We start from the raw sequence: 19,697 nt of genomic DNA on the forward strand, positions 1-19,697 counted from the left end.
ACCTACTTAAGCCAGATACACAGGCATCTGGAGTTTGCTTACAGTGGCTAGAGACCCTGGCATGCTCAATCTCTCTCTCTTTCTCTCTTCCGCTTTCTCTCTCAAATATTTTTTTTTTTTTTTTTGAGGTAGGGTCTCACTCTAGTCCAGGCTGACCTGGAACTCACTATGTATTCTCAGGGTGGCCTCAAACTCACGGTGATCCTCCTACCTCTGCCTCCCCAGTGCTGGCATTAAAGGCATGTGCCACCATGCCTGGCCTCAAATTAATTTTTAAAAAGAAAGAGGAAAGGCTTTTTGTGTCTGCTGGTTCTTGTTCACTTTGAGAACTTAGCCACCGTGCTTGGGAATCAGGCCACATCTGAAGGCCAAATTGATGTGACTGCTGAGTCTAGTTAGTCATCTGGTTAGGTGCCAGACACAGGGGTTACTAAGGAGCCTCTAGGGGACTCAGTATTGAACCAAGGACTGATTAAGAGTGTCACAGGGATAGCCAACACATATAGGCTTTGCTCCCCAGAGGCCTCTTGCTATCTGTAGAGAGGGATGTTTGCTGGGTTCCATCAGACCAGATTTCTTGATTATAGCCTCACACAGATGTTGATCTGTTCATGTACTAAACTTTACAGCAGCTTCCTGTTAAGGATGATGTTTCTAACCTGAGGATGTCTAATAAGGGAACAGAGTTGTAGGGCTGGCAACTGGGAGGCTGAAACGGAAGCCCAGGACAGTGTGCTACGGGAAGACTTCCTGGGAAGAGTCAAGCCCCACCCGGGACCTGAAACCATGGTTGAGAGTATGAGCCCAGAGTCAAATGGGTCCAGTTTCAAATCCTCTGTCACATTCCAGCAGTGGGACCCTGGACAAGTTAACTCCTCTGTACCTCAGTTTCCTGAAAAGGAAGGTGAGGACTAATGACAGGTTCCTTTCTCAGGATGGTTGTGAGGCTTAGATGACATTCACTTGGGTCCTAGCATCCAGTGACAGCTCAGCTATGCTGTCATTAGCCTAATTTCTTTTTCTAGGCCCTTTATGGTTGGCTGGATAAAGAGCCATCAGAGTAGGAGAGGGATACCAGGGGCTCATTGGTGGGATCAGGGTTTGAGGCAACCACCTCCCAAACCTGCTTTGGGTTACTTCACACTGACTATGCTGATGGATGTTTGTATTGTATGCTTGTGTAGGGGGCGCCTTGCACACATGGGCATGTATGCCTATATGTGCATGTGTTTGTATGTGTTCATGGATGCCTGGATGTATGTGCCTGTGTACACATGGGCATGTATGTCTTGGAGCTCCTTTTCTATGGTGACTGAGATCAAGAGTTCCATTCTAGGTGGGATGGGTGGTTGCTACTACAGCCCCCAGAATAGTGTTTATCTCCTATGGGTACAGCTCCACTGAGGTCTGGCTAGGGCACCCTCAAGTCTAGACTTCCTCCCTTTTCTGGACAGTGTGAGAACCTAGCCAGTTTGTAACCTGCCTTAAAGGGACAGCTGTGGTCTCTGGACTGTGCCCTGTGTCTTCTGGGTGAGAAGTCCCAGCCCAGGTCTTCCCTTGAGGACTGTTTCCATCTCGGTGCAAGCAGCACAGGCCCTAGGGGTGGGCTTCCAATAATATGCTGGAATTATCCAGGCTTGGACACAGTGACACCCCTTTCTGTCCCTTTGTCTTTCCAGAACACTCAGGACCAGATCTGGGGTTCTGCTCCCCTGGGGTGAGCCAGGCTGGGGACAGACAATTTCTGGAATAATCCCAGCAGGAAGGCGTGGGCCACCTCCACACCCACAGCAGCCTGGGTGGAGAACGCCCCTGGCGAAGGAGATAGCGGTTAGTCCCATGCCCCCACCCCTCACCCTGATGCGTGCCAGTTTGGGAGCGTGCACCGGGAGCGCGCACTCTAGTGGAGGCTCAGATCTTGCAGGCCACGTCCCTGGGTCCAGTCCCTACTACAACGGTGCACTCGCCCTCGTCCTCTGTTCCCACCGTGTCCCAGTCCCTGCGTCTACGCCATTTCGCTGCATCCCAGTCCCGGAGTTGCCATGGAGCAGCTGTTGCGTTCAGAGCTGCGCACTGCGACCCTGCGGGCCTTTGGGAGCCCTGGAACCGGCTGCATCAGCGAGGGCCGGGCTTACGACACTGATTCTGGCCCGGTGTTTGTCAAGGTTAATCGCCGGACGCAGGTGCGCTGCAGCCTGGGTCTGGGGGGAGGGGAGAGCGATAGGGTTGGGGGAATGACAGGGGAAGCAGATGACTCTAGGGATTGGGCCTGGTGTCCCTTAACGGCTGCTTGATAGGTCAGTCTGGAGCCTTTGGGTTAGCACCTGCAGGCAAGCTAGCTTCCTTTTGCTGCAGATTTTGTCTTTGCTGCATAATTACTTGCTTGTTTTTGCCTACAGTCACAGGCTCTTAATTTTTGTAATCATTAAGCCTGTGGGAAGGAGGGAGGTTCAGCTCTAGGCTGCTTCTGCCAGATCTGGTCTCCACCCTGACACCCTTACCAGGAGGTGGGAAGAGACAGGACTCCTAGGGCAAGCTATGCAGTTTTCCATGGCCTCCTTAAAATATTCCTGTTTAAGAATGTTATAGAGCCGGGCATGGTGGCACATACCTGTAATTCCAGTACTCCAGAGGCTGCTGTAGTATAGTGAGTTCCAGGCCAGACTGGGCTATATGAGGAGACACCCACCCCCCTAGTCTCAACAACAATAAAAAGCAACAGAAGAAGAATACATGGAAAACATTAACACACAAGTAGAGAATAGCTTTAGGCTCTGAAAGCAGACAGGCTGCTCTGGAGGTCTTACATAATATAATTCTGGGCAGTGGTCTTGGAAGATATGCAGACCTTGGGGAGAAGAGAATTCCAGCCTCTTCAAGACCCTTCCCTGTACCATCAGGGCATTCTTTGCACTACTGGTAAATAGAACCACCAAGATACTGAATCAGAACAGAAACCTTCAGTGTGCTCAGTCCCACCCCACTTTTCACTTTGGAGCTCTCTGCTGCCCACTGTTGATGCTTAGACAATACAGGAGAGCAGGTGGCAGGTGGGATTAAGACTGAATTTTGGGTGTTCTTTGCTATAGGTTGGAGGGGGGGGTCATTATAGGAGCATGGATGGGTTACACAGGTGCTCTCCCACTGAGGATGCTTAGCCTTCACCTCTCCCCTTTTTCTTTTACTTTTACTTTTTTTTTCTTTTTTGTCTCACCCACCCTCACATCTAACTCTAGCCCAGGCTGACCTTGAACTAACTGTAGTCCCAAACTGGCCTCGAACTCATGGCAATCCTCCTACCTTTGCCTCCTGAGTGCTGGAGTGCTGGGATTAAAGGCATGTGCCACCATACCCAGCCTAAATTTAGTTTAGTTTTTTATTTTTATTTTTAATTTATTTATTTATTTATTTGAGAGTGACAGACACAGAGAGAAAGACAGATAGAGGAAGAGAGAATGGGTGTGCCAGGGCTTCCAGCCTCTGCAAACGAACTCCAGACACGTGCGCCCCCTTGTGCATCTGGCTAACGTGGGTCCTGGGGAACCGAGCCTCGAACCGGGGTCCTTGGGCTTCACAGGCAAGCGCTTAACCACTAAGCCATCTCTCCAGCCCTAGTTTAGTTTTTTTTTTTATTTTTTAATTTAATTCTATTTATTTGGTGGGGGGAGGCAGAGAGAGAGGGAGAGAAAGAGAGCGCACTGCAAATGAGCTCCATATGCATAGGCCACCTTGTATGTTTGACTTATGTAGGTCCTGGAGAATTAAACCTGGGTTCTTTGGCTTTATCGGCAAGTACCTTAACCACTAAGCAATCTCTCCATCCCACCCTTTAAAAAAATTTTTTTTTTGCCAGGTGTGGTGGCAGATGCCTTTAATCCCAGTACTTCGGAGGCAGAGGTAGGAGGATTGCTGTAGCTAAAGGCCACCCTAAGACTATATAATGAATTTCAGGTCAGCCTGAGCTAGAGTGAGACCCTACCTAGAAAAAACAAAAAGTATTTTTATAGTTTTTAAAAATATTTTATTTTAATCTATTTATTTGACAGAGAGAAAGAGGGAGAAAGAGAGGGAGAGGGGGAGAGAGAGAGAGAGAATGGGCACATCAGGGCTCCAGCCACTGCAAACGAACTCCAGATGCATGTGCCCCCTTGTGCATCTGCTTAACATGGGTCCTGGGGAATAGAACCTGGGTCCTTTGGCTTTGCAGACAAATGCCTTAAGTGCTAAGCCATCCCTCCAGCCTTTTATAGTTTTTTTTTTTAAACCTACAATTCTATAGAGAGAAGTATTAACAAAGTTTATTTGTAGATGAATGTTTGGGACAGAAGTGTAGCTAAGTGGTAGATCACTTGCCTAGCATGTGCAAAGCTCTGGGTTCAATCGCAAGTATCACAAATAAATAAGTAAATAAACAAAATGCATGTTTTTCCATGAAAGTGTAGAAAATATATAATGAGAATTCACTTATGGTAAAATGGGATATTTGTGAAAATGTCCTAAATACAAGAAGGCCCCTAGGTCCCAGCAGAGGCTTTAGGATCAAGCTTTATGTGTTTCTCTTTGGTAGCATCCCTATTCCCTGCTAGAACTGAGCCAGACCCTGCCAACCTGCCAGTCCCACCTTCTCTGACCCAAATGTGAGCCCAGGTCACTTCTATCATGCCCAAGGCTGTCCCTGCTTAGAGGTTGAGAAAAACATGATAACCTGGGGGACTCATGTCTAGTCCCAGACCTGTGGTTATCTTGCATTTCACCTGTATCCTTACTTCCCTGTACCCATTGGCACCCTTTTGGGGCCTGTGCCTCTTTACTTCCACAGCAAGGGATTGCTATAAGGATCTACCTACTCCACACTCCTTGGATTCTGGGCTGACCAGAATCTTCCTATCTAAAGAGGGCTTCTTTGTACATCATTCTCTGAGGTGTGGGAGTGGCACTGGTTTTCAGAAACTGAAAGCATTCAGGGCCTGAGGAGTTAGCTCAGTGGTTAAAGGTGCTTGCTCACAAAGCCTGCTGGCCAAGGTTCAATTCCCCAGTATCCATATATAGCCAGATGCACAGGTACATGTGTTGTTTGCAGCAGCAAGAGGCCCTACCATGCTCATACTCCTCTCTCTCTCTCTCTCTCTTTCTCTCTCAAATAAATAAAAAATATTTATGCCAGGCATGGTGTGCATGCCCTTAATCCCAGGCAGAAGTGGAAGGATTGCTATGAATTCGAGGTCAACCTGAGACTACATAGTGAATTCCAGGTCAGCCTGGGCTATAGCAAGACCCTACCTCAAAAAAAGAAAACAGCCGGGCATGGTGGCGCATGCCTTTAATCCCAGCACTCGGGAGGCAGAGGTAGGAGGATCGCCAAGAATTCAAGGCCATCCTGAGACTACATAGCTAATTCTAGGCCATCTTGGACCAGAGTGAGACCCTACTTTGAAAAACAACAACAACAACAAAAAGAAAACAAAGGGCTGGAGAGATGGCTTAGTGGTTAAGTGCTTGCCTGTGAAGCCTAAGGATCCCAGTTCAAGGCTCAATTCCCCAGGACCCACGTTAGCCAGATGCACAAGGGGGCACACGTGACTGGAGTTCGTTTGCTGTGGCTGGAGCGCCCATTCTCTCTATCTGCCTCTTTCTCTCTCTGTCGCTCTCAAATAAATAAATAAAAATAAACAAAAAATATTTAAAAAAAGAAAAGAAAAGAAAAGAAAGCCGGGCGTGCTGACGCATGCCTTTAATCCCAGCACTTGGAAGGCAGAGGTAGGAGAACCGATTTGTTCACAGCCATCCTGAGACTACATATAGTGAATTCCAGTTCAGCCTGGGCTAGAGTGAGATCCTAGCTCAAAAAAAAAAAAAAAAAAAGAAGAAGAAGAAAGAAAGGAAAAAAGGAAAGAAAGAAAGAAAAAAATGTCAATAAATAAAAAAGGATTAAAAACAGAAAAAAATATTTAAACAAAAACAGAAGCTGAAGGCACTTGGGCTTGAGCTTGTGATTCCCATACGTTAGCTTTTGCTCAAAGGTAGAGTCCCTTTGCCTGGCTGGCAGGCCCTCTGTTGGAATTTACAGAGTTTATGAGCCTCATGGCATTTGGATGCAGGCCCGGCAGATGTTTGAGGGGGAAATGGTGAGCCTGGAGGCCCTCCGCAGCACTGGCTTGGTACGAGCACCTCAACCCATGAAGGTGATTGACCTACCTGGAGGAGGGGCTGCTTTTGTGATGGAATATCTGAAGATGAAGAGCCTGAGCAGGTGAGTGTATGTGTGTGTGAGAGAGAAAGGGGTGGAGGGATGTTGGGGGAGGGAGACTCATGTATACTCAGACACACAGAGACAGGGAGGAACAGAGAGAAATATAGAGTCATGTATACAGAGAAAGAAATAGTGGAACATATGTACACAGATGGAGACAGAAAGAAAGAGATAGGCAGAGAGAGACAGACACAGACAGCTACAGAGAGAAATAGAGACAGATGGAGAGTGAGATAGAGACAGAAATAGATTAAAAAAAAAAAAAAGAAATAGAAAAAGAGACAGGGACCAACTAAGAGAAGAAAGCAAGAAAGAGACAGTGGAGACATTTAGGGACAGAAAGAGACAGGTAGGGAGCAGTCCCTGCTGAGCTGCTGAATAACTTAGCCCAGTTGCCAGAGACCTTTTTTGTGTGTGCGCGTAGCTTCCCCCCACCAACCCCCGCCGAGATAGGGTCTCACTCTAGCCCCTGCTGACCTGACCTGGAATTCATTATGTAGTCTCAGGGTGGCCTAGTAACTCACAGTGATCCTCCTACTTCTGCCTCCTGAGTGTTGGAATTAAAGGCGTGTGCTACCACACCTGGCTTTAGTTGCTTTTTTTTAAAACTTTTTTTTATTGACAAATTCCATAAATATAGACAGTAAACCATGATAATTCCCTCCTCTCCCTCATTTTCCCCTTCACAAATCCACTCTCAATCATATCCCCTCCCACTCTCAATTAGTTTCTCTTTTTATTTTGATATCATGATGTTTTCCTCCTATTATGAGGGTATTGTGTAGGTAGTATTAGGTACTGCAAGGTCATGGATATTGAGGCCAAATTATGTCTGGAATATTGCATTGTAAGCAGTCCTACCCTTCCTTAGGTTCTTACATTCTTTCTGGCACCTCTTCCACAATGGACCCTGAGCCATAAGAGGGTGTGATAGAGATGTTTCAGTGCTGAACACTCTGTCACTTTTTTTTTTTTTTTTTTCGAGGTAAGGTCTCACTGTAGCCCAGGCTGACCTGGAATTCACTATGTAATCTCAGGGTGGCCTTGAACTCATGGCGATCCTCCTACCTCTGCCTCCCAAATGCCAGGATTAAAGGTGTCTGCCACCACGCCCAGGCTCCTTATTTTATTTTTTGAGGTAAGATCTCATTCTAGCCCAGACTGATCTAGAACTAACTCTGCAACTTTAGGCTAGCCTTGAACTGACAGCAATCCTTCTACCTCAGACTTCAGCCTCCTGAGTGTGGGGACTAAAGGTGTGTACTACCACACCCAGCTTTTATTTATTTATTTATTTTTGGTTTTTTTGAGTTAGGGTTTCAGGTTGACCTGGAATTTTCTATGTAGTCTCAGGGTGGAAGATGTGATAGAGATATTTCAGTGCTGAGCACTCTTCTGTCACTTCTTCTCATGACCTTGAACTCATGGTGATCCTCCTACCTCTGCCTCCAGAGTGCTAGGATTAAAGGCATGTGCCACCACACCTGGCCCCAGCTTTTATTATTATTATTATTATTATTATTTTTTTTTTGGTTTTTCGAGGTAGGGTCTCACTCTGGCTCAGGCTGACCTGGGATTCACTATGTAGTCTCAGGGTGGCCTCGAACTCTCGGAGATCCTCCTACCTCTGCCTCCCGAGTGCTGGAATTAAAGGCGTGTGCCACCACGCCCGGCTATTTTTTAATATATTTTAAAAATTCATTTATTTTGAGAGAGAGAGAGAATGGGCACATCAGAGCCCTCAGCCACTAAGAACAGACTCTAGATGTGTGTACCCACTTGTGCTCATATGCCACATTGCATCATTGTGCATCTGACTTACATGGGACTTGGAGATTCCAACATGGGTTCTTAGGCTTCGCTGGATCACCATGAGTTCAAGGCCACCCTGGGCTAGAGTGAGACCCAACCTGGAAAAAAAAAAAAAGAATAAATAATTCCAGATGCATGCACCACTTTGTGTGTTTGGCTTTACATGGATACTGGGGAATTGAGCCTCAGGCAGACAGGCTTTGTAAGCAAGTGACTTTAACCACCTAGCCATGTCTATCCATTGTTTGCTATTTCAATTGCTGTCTTTCTTCTTTTTCTTAGTCAGGCATCAAAGCTTGGGGGTCAGATGGCAGATTTGCACCTTTACAACCAGAAGATCAGGGACAAGTCCAAGATGAGGGAGAACACAATAGGTATGTTCAAATTGTTTTGTAACCCTGGATCCAGCCCATCAACTACACTAGATCTGAGCCAATGATGCTTTTTTTTTTTTTTTTTTTTAAGGTAGAGTTTCACTCTAGCCCAGGCTGACCTGGAATTCACTATGTATTCTCAGGGTGTCCTCGAACTCACAGCAATCCTCCTACCTCTGCCTCTTGAGTGCTGGGATTAAAGACGTGTGCCACCATGCCTGGATTCTCTCTTTTTAAAAAATAAATATATTTTACTTATATATTTATTTAACAGTAGAGTTAGAGAGAGAGAGAGAGAGAGACAATGGGTGCGTCGGGGTCTCCAAACAAACTCCAGATACATGTACCCCTTGTGCATCTAGCTTACGTGGGTCCTGGAGAATTGAACGGTGATCCTTTGGCTTTGCAGGCAAATGCCTTAAACTGCTAAACCATCATTCCAGCCCCTGGCTTCTCTTTTATTTTGATGTCATGATCTTTTCTTCCTATTATGATGGTCTTGTGTAGGTAGTGTCAGGCACTGTAAGGTCATGGATATCCAGATCATTTTGTATCTGGAAGAGCACATTGTAAGGATTTCTACCCTTCCTTTGGCTCTTACATTCTTTCTGCCACCTCTTCTGCAATGAACCTCATGCCTTGGAAGATGTGATAGAGATATTTCAGTGCTGAGCACTCTTCTGTCACTTCTTCTCAGCACCATGATGCCTTCTGAGTCTTTTCAAGGTCACTGCCATCTGAAAAGAGAAGGTTCTCTAACCAAAAGTGAGAGTAGCATTAATATATGGGTGTGAACATTAAGAGAAGTGCTTTCTGGGCAGTTTGGTGAGCATAATATACACATTTAGCCAGACACCAGGAGATGTTACACCCTTAGGGCTCATGACTACCCCTGTTGCAGGTTTTTGGTATCAGTGATGTATTCCTTCCCATGAAGTGAACCTCCAGTCCAAATAGAGAGGTTTCCCCCATAACAGAAGGGCCACTATTGCAACCATTGGCTCATTTGGCCTGGCTGGCCAAATTTAAGGCTTTTAGTGTCCACTGTTGAGTATCTGGTTGGGTAAGAATTTTGAGAAAGTTAGTAAGCCTGTAGAATTGGCTCCTGGCCAGCCATGTTGTCTGTCCAGTGGGCTGAGGTGAAAAAGTCCTGGCAGATAATGTGTTGGCTGGTCAATACCTTGTGTAGTGAGTGATCTTCAGACCACCTTTGTTTAAGCATGTGTAGCCAGGCCTTTAGGATACTCTGTTGAGGTCTGATTTCAGAGAAAGGTGAACAGCTCACTCCCTGAGGCTGGGCTCTTTATTGACAGGCCATGGAGCTGAGGATGCTGCATTCCAGGGTGTGACCAAGTTTGGCTTCCACACTGTGACATGTTGTGGCTTCATCCCACAGGTGAGTGCCTGGGTGAGGCATGGAATCCCTGCTTAGTAATGACTTTCCCCAAGACTCTGGTGCCAATCATGTGCTCTTTTGATTGCCGGTCTCCCAGGCACCAGCACATTCGGTCACCTGATTTCTGAAGTGCGGGCTATGACCCCTATGATGAGCAGCAGGTGTAAAAGTAAGCATGGAGGGAGAAGGTAGTATGTGGCCAACAAATCAGCATTCCAGGTCAGGACAACAATGTTGAAAGAGGGTGTCTGACTAGTGTAACGAACTGAAGAAGGTGGGCTGAGGCATCATGCAAGCCCAGGATCCAGCCCACCCTAGAATTCACTATGTAGTCTCAGACTGGCCTTGAACTCATGGCAGTGTTCCTACTTCAGCCTCCCAAGTGCTGAGATTAAAGATGTGTGCCACCATGCTCAGCAAGGCTATTATCTTTCTATTGGCTTGGGAGTCACAACCTTTCTGTCTAGGTGGTAGGGCTGGGCTTGCCAATGCTGGCACTCTGTTCCCAACACAAAATTGTTTTTTGTTACCTTGACATCCTCCATTAGGAGGGGAGAGCTCAGGCATAGGGAGTCTAGGCAGGTATATTAGTTGCTTGCCTTTAACATTTTTTTATTTTATTGTATTTGTTTGAGAGAGAGAAAGAAAGAGGCAGATAGAGAGAAAGAGAATGGGCACATCAGGACCTCCAGCCACTGCAAACAGCCCCCAGATGCATGTGCCACATTGTGCATCTGGCTTATGTGGGTCCTGGGGAATCAAACCTGGGTTCCTTGGCTTTGCAAGCAAGAGCTGCAACTGCTAAGCCATCTCTCCAGCCCCTTGCTTCCCTTTTTATAGTGTGAAAATACTTGATACAAAGCCACTTAATGGAGGAAACTTTATTTTGGCTTATAGTTTGAGGGATATATGTATAGTCTATCATGGCAGCAGGAGCATGAAGCACCTGGACACATTCAGTCTGTTGTCAGGAAGCCGAGAGTGATGAATGCTGCTACTCAGCTCATGTTCACATATTATTCATTCCAGGACCTCAGGTCATGAAATGGTGCTACCCACAATTAGTTTTCTCACTTAAATTATCCTGATTTAGAAATTCCCTCACAGATATGCCTAGAGTTTTATCTCCTAGGTGATTCTAAACCTAGTCAAGTTGACAATCATGATTAACCATGACAGTAAGTAAATAGGAAATGGTAGGATGCTATGTGGTGGACCTCATTGCTGGGAGCCACTAACCCAGTTCTGAGGGTATGCTTGGCACTAGGTTAAACCACAGGCTATCAGACCATGCATGCAAGAGAGACTTGAGGAGATGACAACCAGGACCATCCAGATTGCCTGCCAGGGCCAGAGTGTTCTCCAAAAGCTCTGCCTCAGTGATTTCACAGAGCAACACTTGGGATTGCATCATCATCATGCCTTCCCAGGGAAGTGTAATTAACACAAATCATACCAATTTCAAGGATACAATTTGGTAACATGGGTGGCCATGAACCACTCATTGCAGTCATGATATCAAGTACTCTGTTTTTTCATGATGCCCTTTTGCAACCCCTTCCTGCCCCTCTTTCCTGCTCCTGGGCCACTACCACCTTTTTGTTGTTTTTGTTTCTTGAGGTAGGGTTTTGCTCTCTAGCCCAGGCTGACCTGGAATTCACTATGTAATTTCAGGGTGGACTTGAACTCACAGGGATCTACCTTCATCTGCCTTCCAGGTGCTGGGATTAAAGGCGAATGCCACCACACCTAGACTTGTCTGTATTTTTGTGACTGTAGATTGGCTTGCGTTTTGTATAAATACTCTCATATGAGCTGGGTGTGGTGGTGCACGCTTTTAATCACATCACTTGGGAGGCAGAGGTAGGAGGATCGCTGGATTGCTGTGAGTTCGAGGCCACCCTGAGACTACATTCTAAGTCAGCAATACCGTACCTCAAAAAAAATACTAAAAAACCCCCAACATATTTGACATGAATGAAAATCAGATCTATTATACTTAATGAAAGAAGAAAGTCTGGCTATGTCAAATCTTTTGGTCTTCATTCATAACAATCCTTCATGTTGCAAGTGTCAAAAGTTCATTCTAGGCTGGAGATATGGCTTAGCAGTTCAGGGTCTTGCCTGCAAAGGCTAAGGACCCAGGTTTGATTCCCCAGAACCTACATAAGCCAGATGCACAAAGTGGCACATACATCTGGAGTTAATTTGCAGTGGCTACAGACTCTAGTGCACCCATTCACTCTCTCTCTCTAATAAGTAAATAAAAATAAAAATGTTAATAAAATTTTAAAAACTTAACTTTAAAAAAGTCCATTTCACTGTATGAATAAACCACAACGTGCTTATCCTTATTCATTTGAAGATGTCTGGGTTGTTTCTAGTTTCTGCTTTCACAAATAAACCTGCTGTGAACCTTTGTGTACAAGTCTTTGTGTGGATGAATACTTTGTCTTGAGTAAATACCTAAGGAAAGTTATACTCTTATGGTAGTCTCCTACTTTTTTTTTTCTGCATTAAGAAGGCTTTATTTACATTCAAGTATGAACAGCATTTCCAATAAAACAGGAAAAGTTTTATACTCGCTATCTACAAAATGTAAGCCTTGGCTACAACATATGCTGTATTTCTTTCAAATGTGTCTGAAAAGGTGAGGGATGCCATGAACAACCTGTATGTTCTCTGAGGCACTAGCCCTGAAGACACTGATGCTTAAACTGGGCAATCGTAGATATGAATTTCCTGGTCATCTCCAACAGACACGATTTTTGAGCCATTTCCATTATATTTTACTCCCTAAACCTGATCCTGCTGATCAAAGAAGGTGTGCACACAAGTCCTCATCCCAACATCCCAAACTTTTACACTTTTGTCAGATGAACTGGAGACAAAGTGAGTGTCATCAGGACAAAATGCAACATTCAGCACCCAGGAAGCATGGCCGCTCAGCGTGCCAGCCAGGTTGGCATGTTGTACGTCGTAGATTGTGATGTAGCCATCATCTGAAGCCGTGACGAGAAGCTGAGAGTCCGGGGAGAAGGTCAAGGAGTGGATGGGCATAGTATGGTCTTCAAGCATATGCAGAAGTTTTCTAGTTGCAATATCAAAAATATTGATGATTCCATCTATGGCTCCGCTGGCCAGGTATTTCCCATCAGGACTATGTGCAATACTGAGAATGAATTTTCCTCTTGTGTCCAAAGAATATTCTTTTTTCCCACTTTCCCCACATGTGGTCAGATGCTGGGAATTAGGAGAAAAGGCCAAAGTCCAGGCATCCACAGGTCCTGCATCTATAGACTTTATCTGCTTGCCATTTTCCAAGTCTCAGAGATGAATGTGAGCATCAAGAGAGCTGGATGCAGCAATGGGAAGGGTGTGGCTGATGTCCACAGACACCACTCCCAGCTGATGTCCTTCCAGACTCCACTGTAGGTCCAGCCTCTCATCACGCCATCTCCAGACCTTCACCAGGTCATCCAGGGATCCTGTGACCACTGTTTCAGTGTTTTCCTTCTTGTATGACCCCCAGGCAACTGACCAAATGGCATCATCATGGGCTTGTTCTTGATTGAAGAGAATACTGGTTGGTCATTTCTTTAACCAAGGATGATGGGCTAAAGGCCAGACAGCTCATGACACTGCCTGATCGAAGGCCCACGTCAGACTCTGCCAACTTTTTTTTTTTAGCAGCAGTCTCACTTTAGTCCAGGCTTCAGCCTCCTACATGCTGGGATTAAAGGTGTGTGCCACCATGCCTGGCCGGCCCTACTTAAGTTATTTTTCTTTTTGGCAGGGAGGGGTTTGAGGTAGAGTCTCACTCTAGCCCAGGCTGACCTGAAATTCTCTCTGTATTCTCAGGGTGGCCTCAAACTCACAGCAATGCTCCTACCTCTTCCTCCCAAGTACTGGGATTAAAGGCGTGTGCCACCACACCTGGTGTTAATTAAGTTTTTAAAGAAAAGTTTTTAAACTGTTATACTCTTCCAAGTGGCTATATCTGCTTACATTCCCACCAACTCATGTGAACACTCTAGTTCGCACTTGTTTTTTTTTTTGGTTTGTTTCCAAGACAGGGTCTCACTCTAGGCCAAGCTGACCTGGAATTCACTCTGTAGCCCCATATTGGTCTCAAAATCACAGTAGTCTCTCTACCTCAGCCTCCCTAGTTCTGAGACTAAAGGCCTATATGGTGTATGATGCCCAGTTGTTGTTTTTTTTTTTAGTTGTAGTCATCCCAGTTGGCACCAAGTTAGCTTTTAAAAATATTTTATTTGAGGCCGGGCGCACGCCTTTAATCCCAGCACTCGGGAGGCAGAGGTAGGAGGATCACCGTGAGTTCGAGGCCACCCTGAGACTACAGAGTTAATTCCACGTCAGCCTGGGCTAGAGTGAGACCCTACCTCGAAAAACCAAAAAAAAAAAAAAAAAATTTTTTTTTGGATGGATAGATGGCTTAGCGGTTAAGTGCTTGCCTGTGAAGCCTAAGGACCCCGGTTCGAGGCTTGTTTCCCCAGGTCCCACGTTAGCCAGATGCACAAGGAGGCGCACGTGTCTGGAGTTCGTTTGCAGAGGCTGGAAGCCCTGGCGCGCCCATTCTCTCTCTCTTCCTCTATCTGTCTTTCTCTCTGTGTCTGTCACTCTCAAATAAATAAATAAAAAATTAAAAAAATATTTTATTTTTATTTGAGAGAGAGAGAGGGAGGGAGGGAGGGAGGGAAAAAGGCAGATAGAAAGACAGAGAACAGGCATGCCAGGACATCCAGCCACTGCAAATGAACTCCAGATGTGTGGGCCACCTTGTGCATCTGACTTACATGGGTCCTAGGGAATTGAATCTGGGTCCTTTGGCTTTGTAGGAAAGTGCCTTAATCACTAAGCCAGCTCTCCAGCCCCCACCTTTTTCTTTGAGGTAGGGTCTCACTCTAGCCCAGGCTGACCTGGAATTCACTATGTAGTCTCAGGCTAGCTTTGAACTCACAGCAATCCTCTTACCTTTGCCTCCTAAGTGCTGGGATTAAAGGTTTGCACCACTAGGCCTGGCCTCCTCATGTTTTTATTTTTTTAGTGAGCGAGAGAATTGGTATGCCAGGGTCTCAGCCACTGCAATTGAACTTCAGATGCTTGCACCACCTAGTGCTTGCGTGTGACCTTGTGCTTGCCTCACCTTTGTACGTCTGGATTATGTGGGAGCTATAGAAAGATGGAACATGGGTCTTTAGGCTTTGCAGGCAGGCACCTTAACTGCTAAGCCATCTCATGTGTTTCCCTTCCTCCCTCCCTCCCTCCCTCCCTCCCTCCCTTCCTTCCTTTCTTTCTTTCTTTTTTGACATAGGGTTTTATTCTAGCCCAGACTGACCTGGAATTCATTATGTAGTCAGGCATGGCAGTCTTCCTACTTCTGGCTCCCAAGTGCTGGGATCAAAGGCATGTGCCACCATGTCCAGCCATTATGTGTTTTTGTTTACTTTTTCCTCATTTATTTTAATATTATTTATTTAAGACAGAGAAAGAGGCAGATAAAGAATAGGTATCCCAGAGCCTTCAGCCACTGCAAACAAACTCCAGACACATGCCACCTTGTGCATCTGGCTTATGTGGGTTCTGGGGAATCAAACCTGGGTTCTTTGGCTTTGCAGGCAAGTGTCTTAATTGCTAAGCCATCTCTCCAGTCACTCATGTGTTTTTAATTAAACTTCATATTTATTCTTTAGTTGGTGGAGCTTTGGGAGGTGGAGCCTTGCTGGAGGAGGTTTGTCACTTGTGGGGGAACTTGAGGGTTTTTCTTATTTTTTTTTTATTTTTCAAGGTAGGGTCTCACTCTAGCCCAGGCTGACCTGGAGTTCACTATGTAGTCTCAGGGTGGCCTCAAACTCACCGTGATCCTCCTACCTCTGCCACCCAATGCTGGGATTAAAGGCATGTGCCAGCATGCCCAGTGGGCTTGAGGTTTATTAGTCTAGCTCCACCAGATGTTCAGAGCAAGCCCACTCTATTTCCTCCTTGCTTATATGTGGAGATATGACTGCTCTTGTCATGCTTTCCCCACCTTGATGAAACTTCCCCTAGAAACTGTAAGCTGGAAATAAACCCTTTCCTTCCTGCTTCTTCTGGTTGAGTATTTTGTCCCAGCAATGAGAAGGTTAATTTATTTAGGGTCTTGCTATGTAGATCAGACTGGCCTTGAACTTTCTGCCTCTACCTCTCAAGTGCTGAGATTATAGACTTGTGCCATCATGCCTAGAAAAACACAATTACTTTAATATATATATTATTTATTAGAGAGAGAATGGACGCGCCAGGGCCTTCAGCCACTGCAAACAAACTCCAGACACGTGAGTCCCCTTGTGGTTCATATGCAATATTGCATGCTTGCATCATTGTGTGTCTGGCTTCCATAGGAAGAAGCCCAATTACTGAGATGGTTTAGTGGTTAAGCACTTGCCTGTGAAGCCTAAGGACCCCGGTTCCAGGTTTGATTTCCCAGGACCCAAGTTAGCCAGATGCACAAGGGGGTGCATGCATCTGGAGTTCGTTTGCAGTGGCTGGAGGGCCTGTCACACCCATTCTCTGTCTCTCTATATCTGCCTCTTTCTCTGTCTGTGGCTCTCAAATAAATAAATAAAAATAAACAAAAAATTAAAAAAAAGAAAAAAAATCAGCCCAGCATGGTGGTACATTCCTTTGATCCCAACACTCTTTCCAACACTCTTTTTATTTATTTATTATTTTTTTTTGATTTTTTGAGGTAGGGTCTCACTCTGCTCAGCTGACCTGGAATTCACTATGTAATCTCAGGGTGGCCTCAAACACTTGGCAGTCCTCCTACCTCTGCCTCCCAAGTGCTGGGATTAAAGGCGTATACCACCATGCCCAGCTCCAACACTCATTTTGAGCCCAGAGTCTTTTTTTTTTTTTTAATATTTTTTTCTGATTTATTTGAGACAGAGAGATAGGGTGAGAATGGGCACGCCAGGGCCTCTAGCCACTGCAAACGAACCCCAGATACATGTGCCATCATGTGCATCTGGCTCACGTGGGACCTGGAGAATCGAACTAGGGTCCTTAGGCTTCATAGGCAAGCACCTTAACCACTAAGCCATCTGTCCAGCCCAAGCCCAGTGTCTTGACACATGCCTGCAATCTCAGCACTTAGGGCTTGCCTTGAATTAGCTATGTAGTTGAGGATGACCTAGAACTCCTGCTTCCACCTCTTAAGCGCTGGATTATGCAAATGGTTGGTCACATCCAGGTTTTTTTTTTTTTTTTTTTTTTTTTTTTTTTTGACATCCAGGTTTTTTTTGAGGTAGACTTTCACTCTAATCCAAGCTGACCTGGAATTCACTATGTAGTCTCAGGGTGGCCTTGAACTCAGGGCGATCCTCCTACCTCTGCTTCCCAAGTGCTGGAATTAAAGGTGTGTGCTACCATGCCCAGCACATCCAGTTTTTAAAAAAGTTATTTATGAGAGAGAGAATGGGTGTGCCAGAGCCCCGAGCCACTATAGATGAACTCCAGACACATGCACCAATTTGTGCATCTGGTTTTAAGGTACAGAGAATCAAATCCAGAGCTTTTGGATGCTTGGCAAGCACTTTACCAACTTATGATCAGCTTTATTTGGCTCACTAGTTGTATTTGTTGTGTTCATTTAGTAGCTGCTCTGAAACAGATTCCACTAAAACTGTCCTGTGGCTCTGAGCTGTAGCACTGGTCCCTTTTTTGTTTTTCCGATTTAGGTTTCATTCTAGCTTAGGCTGACCTAGAACTCACTCTGTAGTCCCAGGTCAACCTTGAACTCACAGTGATCCTTCAACCTCTGCCTGGAGATTAAAGGCGTACGCCACTATGCCCAGCTAATACTGGTCTCTCTTGTTGCTTAGGTAAATGAATGGCAGGATGATTGGCCAACTTTTTTCACTCAGCACCGGCTCCAAGCACAGCTGGACCTTATTGAGAAGGATTATGCTGATCGTGAGGCAAGAGAATTGTGGTCAAGGTTACAGGTAGGCACAGCAGTTAGTCCTCTGGAAGGTGGCTGTCCTCTTACTAGCCAAACACATGCATGTGGGGTTTCCTCTAAGACAACCAGAGTAGGGAACACTGGTGTTAGAGGATACTAGTGACCTCTTTGGCTCCTTAAGTTACTTCTTACTGCCTAGGTCAATAGGTAGTTAACTTGAGACATCCTTAGGTGGAATTTTAAGTGGTGATCTTTGCCATTGTTCACTTTGTCTATGCTAAAGAACCCAAGTGTCACCCTCAATGAAGATGTGGGTCTCAGCATTACTGGTTTCAAAAATATAACTCAAAATACAAAAGCACAATTTATGTATCAGTCAGGGGTAAGCACACATAAAAGAAAATTTAACTTATTAGAAAAGTAATCAGCCTGGTAGAGAAGAGGTGCAGATACATGAGTAGTAAAATAAACACAGTAGAGCGGTTTTGCTGAGTTTGTTACCAAACTGGTTCATATTCTACAAAACAGTAAGAGTAACCTCTGAGATTCTCTTGTGTGGGGATTAGTAGTTCTGTAGTAGTTCTGTAGTAGTCCTGGAGTAGGAAGTGAACAGGGAGCTAGAAAAGTTGCTTTGCAGAGTTCAGTGAAGTTCCTCTCTGGGCCAGCTGGTAGAGTGCATGGTTGGACTGTGGAGAAATCTGTGGGTCTCTGCATTGTTTCCAGGAGTAGAACGATGAGACGTGGCTCTCCGAGTCCCATGATAACTGTGTGCAATCATTGCTTTCCTAGGTGAAGATACCCGATCTGTTTTCTGGCTTAGAGATTGTCCCTGCCCTGCTCCATGGGGACCTTTGGTCTGGAAACGTGGCGGAGGATGACCAAGGGCCCATTGTTTATGATCCAGCTTCCTTCTATGGCCATTCTGAGTTTGAACTGGCAATTGCGTTGATGTTTGGGGGGTTCCCCAGATCTTTCTTCACTGCTTACCATCAGAAGATTCCCAAGGCTCCTGGATTCGACAAGCGTCTGCTACTGTACCAACTCTTTAACTACCTGAATCACTGGAACCACTTCGGGCTTGAGTACAGGAGCCCGTGCCTGGGCACGATGAGGAAACTACTCAGGTAGTGGAGGGCTGGAGAGATGGCTTAGCCAAAGGATCCTGGTTTGATTCTCCAGGCGCATCTCGAATTTGTTTGCAGTGTCTGGAGGTCCTAGCCTTCCCCCCCACTTTCAAATAAATAAATATAAAAAATAGAATTATTAATGGTCAATTTAAAATAAAAAAAAAGCCACAGTGAATGCCTGGGCCTCCGCTGCGGTGTGCTGGTTTCATTCCTGAGTCCTTTGTGAGCGAGGTTGATTTTCAGGGGTCCGGCTGCGTGGGCGTCTAACAGGTTGCGATGAGGATGGGCAGTGTGAGCATGTTCTTGGGAGCTGCGTAGTTTCCAGCGGGGCTTGGCTCAGGCTGACGCGCCATTCTCCTGCTGGAGGGCTCGCTCATGAGCGCAGCTGACGTTTGAACCTCTGCAGCAGCGCCACCCAGCCATGGTGTGTCAGGAGAACGAAAGGCCGAGGCTGCTGTGGTCCTTCGGGAGCACCCCACTTTTCAGTGGCGTGTTCCTCTGGTAAATGGAGTGTGCAGTTTCGCGCAGTGGGTAGCCGGTGATGGGATCGTAAGACTGCCAGAGGTGAACGGTAGGGCTGGGACATCAGTTAGGTAGACCCTACCCGGACTCCAGCTCCACAAGACTCCTCCTCACGAGGCCCCGCCCCCTACGGACCACTCCCATCGTGGGCTCCTCCCCCACGGCCCTGGTGTCCACTCCACCCACTCTGATTCCGCTCCCACGGGGGACTCGGCTGCCATCCGGACTCCGCCCCCAAATAACTCCGCCCATA

General features: G+C 46.0%; 1 protein-coding gene and 1 pseudogene across 2 annotated transcripts; one reads left to right on the top strand and one right to left on the bottom strand.

The window, feature by feature from the left end:
- The first annotated feature begins 1,797 nt into the window (after positions 1-1,797).
- On the top strand, positions 1,798-19,046 carry Fn3k (fructosamine 3 kinase). Of its 2 annotated transcripts, none has more exons than XM_045159694.1 (6): positions 1,798-2,183; positions 6,068-6,250; positions 8,345-8,436; positions 9,750-9,832; positions 17,716-17,838; positions 18,585-19,046. In XM_045159694.1, the coding sequence occupies exons 1-6, from the start codon at positions 1,840-1,842 to the stop codon at positions 18,921-18,923; spliced, it is 1,164 nt and encodes a 387-aa protein (XP_045015629.1). In that variant the 5' UTR covers positions 1,798-1,839; the 3' UTR covers positions 18,924-19,046. The 2 variants fall into 2 exon arrangements, with proteins under 2 accessions (XP_045015629.1, XP_004655083.1); XM_004655026.2 differs by having other exon boundaries at positions 1,898-2,183; positions 6,099-6,250; positions 18,585-19,043.
- LOC105943805 lies at positions 12,345-13,423 on the bottom strand (annotated as a pseudogene).
- Positions 19,047-19,697: the final 651 nt, after the last annotated feature.

This window comes from Jaculus jaculus, chromosome 9 (assembly GCF_020740685.1).
Source record: "Jaculus jaculus isolate mJacJac1 chromosome 9, mJacJac1.mat.Y.cur, whole genome shotgun sequence".
In the NCBI taxonomy this organism is placed as follows: Eukaryota; Metazoa; Chordata; class Mammalia; order Rodentia; family Dipodidae; genus Jaculus; species Jaculus jaculus.